The sequence below is a fragment of the Amyelois transitella genome, chromosome W, assembly GCF_032362555.1.
Source record: "Amyelois transitella isolate CPQ chromosome W, ilAmyTran1.1, whole genome shotgun sequence".
In the NCBI taxonomy this organism is placed as follows: Eukaryota; Metazoa; Arthropoda; class Insecta; order Lepidoptera; family Pyralidae; genus Amyelois; species Amyelois transitella.
In genome coordinates, this window is record NC_083536.1 from 8,331,771 (window position 1) to 8,338,632 (window position 6,862).

At 34.8% G+C, this 6,862-nt stretch overlaps 1 protein-coding gene across 1 annotated transcript; it reads right to left on the reverse strand.

Annotated features, from left to right (window-relative positions):
• Window positions 1–5,769: 5,769 nt before the first annotated feature.
• On the reverse strand, window positions 5,770–6,657 carry LOC106140460 (uncharacterized). The gene has a single exon (XM_013342055.1). The coding sequence runs from the start codon at window positions 6,655–6,657 to the stop codon at window positions 5,770–5,772; it is 888 nt and encodes a 295-aa protein (XP_013197509.1).
• Between the last annotated feature and the right edge of the window lie 205 nt (window positions 6,658–6,862).

The following is a 6,862-nucleotide window of genomic DNA, read 5'->3' on the forward strand; positions in this document are numbered from 1 at the left end:
TCACCAAATTTGTGTCCTTTACATGGCCAATATAACGCTCCCTGCTTTTCAGCGCATGATCTTATTTTCACGTCTTTTAAACTGCGCTCACCCAAATTCAGACACAAACTTATTTTGCGTCGTAATTTCAGAGACTTAAATTGGAAAGTTTTTGAGGATGACTTGATGAAGGTTGATTGGGACGTACTTCTTTCTGCGCCTGATGTAGATGCCAAGGTAGCTGCTTTCAACTCCACTATCCTTTCCCTATATGACAAGCACGCCCCATTGCAACAGGTGCGGGTTAAGCACTTCCCGGCTCCCTGGTTAACTCTGGCCATCAAAGCGCTAATGGCTAGGAGGGACAAGGCCAAATTGAAGTTACGTAGACACCCCTGTCAGACTAATCGCGAAAATTATATCGTGTTGCGGAATCTTTGTAACAAGCAGTGTAGAGAAGCAAGACGAAAGTATATCTATAGCATCGACTCATGTCCACCTAACAATTTGTGGAAGTTCTTGCGTAGCATTGGGGTAGGCGAGCAAGCGTCTCCTTCAATTATAAATGTTGACATAAATCAACTCAATAATCATTTTTGCTCACCTCCCATAAATCTCACACCTAATATTAAGCAGGCAACTCTTACTCAACTTGCTGCAAGACCTACTCTAAAGGATAGTGGAGTTTTTTTTTCAAAAAGTTAGTGCCACAACTGATAGAAATTTACGTAATAAACATAAATTAGTCATGCCGTTTCATAGGCTTAGCAAAGTCAGTAAATCATTTATGGGGAACTGTATACGATTTTATAATAGGTTGCCGGAGTCTGTTCAACCCAACCTTAATGTCCCATTTCCGTCCTATCTCTATCCTACCACTGTTATCTAAAATCCTAGAACACCATGTTCAGCGGCAATTCTCTAGTCACTTGATAAGGCATAGATTGCTGAGTCCTTTCCAATCGGGTTTTAGAGCAGGCCATAGTACAACCACTTTTCTAATGCTTTCAACTCAGTCGATTTTGATATCCTGCTGGCTGTTCTGGGTTCTTTAAAAGTTTCTTCATCTTGTCTTCTGTGGTTTCGCTCCTACCTTCAGGGTCGCCATCAGAAAGTTTACGCCAACCAGATTAGTTCTGACTGGTGTGGGCTCGCTGCTGGTGTTCCACAAGGAGGAGTTCTTTCTCCCATACTTTTTTCTATTTTTATAGATGGAATAACGGCCCTTTTATCCTCCTCTTTTCATCTTTACGCTGATGATCTCCAAATTTATGCAGCTGCCCCACTTAATGAATCCACAATGCTGTCGGCGTTATCAACGCAGATCTTATTTCAATTGCGAATTGGGCTCGGAATTTTGGACTTACGATAAACGGGAACAAATCTCAGGCAATTATTATCGGTAGCCCTCATTTTATTAGTAGATTAAATTTATCCTTGGTACCCAACATTTCACTCAATGGTGAAATTATTCCTTTTACTAATAAAGTTAAAAATTTGGGTATCATATTTGATCAGACTTTATCGTGGGCCCCTCAAATCAATGACGTAAGTCGAAAGATTTTCTACTCACTACACGTCTTGAAACGACTTCAAAACTTCTTGCCTCTTAAAACTAAAATTATGTTGGCTAGCTCACTCTTGCTACCTCATCTTGATTACGCTGATATAGTCTATTTGGATCCGTCTGAAGAACTTCTCAATAAACTCGACCGTTTACAAAATGTTTGTATACGATATATTTTCGGTTTTCGGAAATACGATCATATTTCGAAATTTCGTGATCAACTTAACTGGTTGCCTATCAGAGCTCGCCGAAATCTCCATATTCTTTCTCTGCTCTTTAATGTTCTTTTCAATCGATCTTTCCCGTCGTATCTTCACGAAAAATTATCTTTTCGCGAACCGGACAATCGTCTAAGATCCTACAATAAACTTCTTCTATGTGTTCCTTTACACTCTTCCCATTCCTACTCTAAATCTTGCTCCGTAAAGGCTGCAAAGCTTTGGAATTCTCTCCCCTTGGACACTAAAAAAGCACAGACCCTCAACATATTTAAAAATAATGTATTTAAGTTCCTGTCCTGTTGAGCACCTAGATCGAACGTCAAGCAATTTATCTTAGTTTATGTATGTTTATTTATTATAAGTTTATACATATATATTTAGTGGATAGTGTCTATATATGTATTTCTGTTAGTATATTATTATATTGTTGCTAAAAACACAGTGACTTGCCGCTTTTAACTGAATTATTTAGTTCCTTTATTGTTTTGCCGGTTGACTGGAAGAGATCCCTTTATGGGATAAGTCCGCCATTGCTAGTGATTTGTTTATTTTATAACTTTGTACTATTTTCTTGTTACTGTGTAAATTTCTATGCAATAAAGATATTACAAACAAACAAACAAATATCTTGAAACTCATACGATCCTTCAGGAATTTCAATAAATTCATCTTTTCCATAGTAAAATTTGTTATTTTTTGCGTCTATGTTAGGTATAGAATTAAATGTAGAAAAATACAAAAGCCCACATTCGTACTCTCCATTCAGTTGTAATGTAGGGGAATAGTTAGTTGTTAAAAATTCTCCTCTGCCTGTTATTGACACAGTGAAAGACATTATTATACTGATACAAATATATTTTTATTATATTATTTATACAAATGATGTTTCCAAAATTCTTTTAAAAACTTTAAACAAAGGTGTCCACAGTTTATAGTACCATAAGATTGATATTGCAAATAATTATAATTTATAGTTAAAGGACTTAAATAATTTACTAGTTCCAATGGTGGTTTTAAATCACCAAAACTATCAAAATATTCACAGTAATTAATACATTTAACGTAGGCTACCCAATGTGTTCCAGGATTGTCAGAACTATCTAAATTTAATATAGCACACTCAATTTTTTTTGGTTTCCGAGGAAGAGTATCTCTCATATACACTCCGCGAAAGTAAGGAATATCAATAGCATGTTCCATTATATCTAAATTGGTTAGTGCTCGTCTGGGTAGCCGCTTTTTCAGTTTTTTGAAGGACTTGAAATAATCCTGCTCCCTTTTTATATGGTTTTATATACAAGGCCTTTCCTAAAGCAACAGATTCCATCATCTTGTTATGTCGTTTAGACTCTTCAAAGTTTTTCTGAGCTACTTTGTAATCATTAACAGCCTTTGCTATACCTGCCGCGCCACCAGCAAGTGAACCTAAAGCTGACAGACCGGCAAAGATGGGAATGAGCGGTAAAAAGCCTCCGCATTTAGGAATGGGTATACATCGTGGTAAACGTGTACGTGATCCGTTATTTTTAGAAAATAGTCTTTTTGCGGTTGCATATGCAAAGTTTATAGTTGAACGCTTGTCCTTTGATTTAATATTTTTAAGCTTAGATTGTTTATTTTTCACTACTTTCATATCAACATCAAAAAAAGCTTCATCCAATTTATTTATACCTCGCTCACCTCTTAATAATCGTTTTTGAAGTTTAGTACCTGGTCCACAAAACTGATATCCAGGAATATGTAGTTCGGAAGGTAAATTATTGATGACGTTATTTAAAATACCTCTTCCCTTCTTCATAGATATTCTTAAAATGAAGATATTTATTATGACGCTCACTTTATATTACAATAGTAATGCATTCTTGTCCACCCAACTATTTTCTTTTTCACTTAAACCTAACCACTTTACATAAAGTTTATGACCTTTACGTTTAATAACTCTTTCAATAAGATAACGTTCTGGAAATTTCGTTTTTTGTAATTCATATTCATAAAAAGCTCCCAAAATTTCCTGTTTATGTTTGTCTTCTAATAGGTATGTTGGTGGATTCGTATAATTTACCTTGACAATAACGAATATTTCTGTCGACCAGTTGGGAGTGTATCCTTTATAAAAAGCACCTTTAAATTTACTTATCCGAACATTATCACCAACGTGGAACTTAGGCTTGCGATATAAAACTCGCTTTTGTGCACGCAATATGTTACATCTAACATGTATCTGGTTTACTTTATTTACGTCGACTGGTTTAAATTTAGTAGTACGGTGAGTAGTACTGTTATATTTTTCTACAACGGAATTTAAATTTGGTCCTAACCATTTATAACAACCATACAAACTAAACATTTTGTAAATATTACATTTTATTGTACGAATAACTCTTTCCACAATAGAAGCTTTTTTGGTGGAGTAGGTGGAATAATGATTAATTTCATATTTCTTACACAATTTATTAAAAGCATCATTATAAAATTCTTTGCTTAAATCAGTTTGTAAATTTATAGGTTTTCGTTTTGAACGAGATAAAATTTCAAACATTGCTTTTGTCACACATTTTTTGTTTTTTGATTTTATAGGATATGTCCACACATATTTTGTAAAAGTATCTATAAAAAAAAATTCAAATTCAAAATTCAATATTCAAAATTCTTTTAACATATTATATAATACACAGGTAGCAAAGACCCATCAATTAAGTTAGAAAAAACCTGTGTCTGATGAGTCTCGCTCTTTCACCAAATGTCTTAATGAGTTAACTAAAAATTACTCGTAACCATATAACATAAATACAACTTCATATAATCAATATTTTGAATGTCTCCTTTAAACCACACGAGTTAGCAATGCCTCAGTATCGTCATAATTTAGGTTCTGTAACCACGATGATAATGCCAATTTACAATTATAAAGGGTTTTAGCGTAAATTCCTATCTTTTTGTCTAACAACTTATACAAATAGGCAGACAATTTATAGTTTTGGTTGGATGCGAAAACAGTGTTGACAGGTTCTGTGTGAATAATTATATTTGGTCTTCTGTTGGCTAGGTTATCTTTTATAAATTTTATTGATTTGTGTTGTTGTAGTACAGAATGTAATATATATATGTAGTTGCCTAATAGTCAGAACTTTATTTTCAGTATACAGACAGTACGTTGGGTAGCGGTAAGGCTTAAAGTACATCATTTTTAGTAATGACCGTTGGGCTCGTTCTAATTCTAGTAGCTTAGACTTGCCAGTGCAACCCCATACTGCGATACAATATGTGAGAATTGATTGAACGAGAGATATGTAAATTTTTCGTAATAATTTTGTGTGATCACCTAGATCTACCTGGAAACATGAGGCATCGGATAAATCTACTTCCTTTCCAATTAAGTTTAATTCCTTCCTGATGTAGATAACAACGCCATCATTTTGGTTAATGTATTTAGTAGAATGGTAAGAGGTATAGTTATCTAATTGGGGTATGGGCTTATTAATGTTTAGTCTACATTCCGTAAGTACCAAGATGTCAACAGCTTTCGTTATTGTAGCAAGTACAGCCTGTAGATCGTCAATGTTAGAATAAACGCTACACATGTTTTGAGTTATGATGGAACAGTCAATACGTCTGTTTTTGATAAAATTATTTAACTCATCTGTCGTGCAAGCCATGGAAAATGCTACATCTGTATTGTCTAATTCATTCGTTATACGGTATGTACTATCCATAAGAAAGTGTATAATAAGTAAGGGTTTCTATATTGGCATTATCGTATGTTGGGTCAAAAACAATCTTAGGTATTATAGTGACATGTAAGTAAAAATATAAATTGGTGAGGTGGCATATGAGATAGTTGGCATCATGCAACAGAAATTGAAGGAAGTATTGTATGGTTAAAGTGTAAGTGAGACAGATTATTAAAGAGGAAACAAAGCATTTGATAACAAATAAGTAAGATAATACTAGACTAAAAAATAATAATTGAGGAAAAATCCATAAACATGAATACCATGGTACTCATGCTGACAGCCGGGATAGTGTTTGAATCTGGCTTTCATTGGTTATCGTGATAATGGGAGATGTGTCATCTTTTCTGAGGTACACCTTACCGTAGGTAGTCCAGCAGTACTTAAATAAATTCCTCCTTGTAAGATCCCTGCCCAAAAAGTAAAGTCGCGTCGCCTTTGATATGAGTTGTTCTGACAAAAATATTGGCGAGTCTCCATCAGTCTTAAAACCAAGATGTTTGATACTTAATTTTGAAGTCTTATTTTTATAGTTATAGGTCTTGCATGCCTTTAAGAGATCGGTTTTTACTAAAGCCGATGTAAGCTCTAGTACTACTGTTTTATTTTCCCTGTCTTTGTTCTTTTTAACACGGTAAATGTCTCTAACATCCCTCTTGCAGATGACAGTCGGGCAGCCGACAGTCTCCGACAATGTGGTTATCATAGAGATGAGGTCTTCTTTGGTCTCGTTCTGTTTGGGTGAGACATTACGTATTTCGATTGAAGCTTTCCGGCTTGATCTTTGGGTATCTTCCAGCTGGTTGTCAAGGAAGTGGATGTATTCCTGATCTTTTTTTCTTTCAATCTCCATAATATCTAGTATCTGCTGCATTATTTCGTTTTGAGTGGAGACATAAGAAACTTTGTCTTGGATTGTTTTGATTGACTGTCGCATATCATCAAAAGCATGTGTAAGTGATACGGAATTATTCTCAATTTTCTCGGTAAGCACATTCAACATACCTATAATTTCCTCTTTAAAGTCTTCATAGCCAGTCGAGGTAGGACTATTATTCCTTTTCCTTTTAATGCGTGCACCAACGAAGTTCGGTGTTACTTCGGTTTGAGTAATAAAGTCTAGGTTTGAGTCCGAGAACGACTTGGTTAGTGATTCCATCGTTGACATAACTAATTAATACAGTAACAGCTACAAGTCCTTATTATAAAATCACACAATAACACATTCACGGAGAGATATTGTCAAAAGGGACTTCAAATTACAAATTTTATAATCTACTTTCTTTGTATCAAAATCGAGTGTTCCGAATAACAGGAGTGTTTATTAATAGGAAGGCACTCGTAGCACATTCAAGATCGTAGCA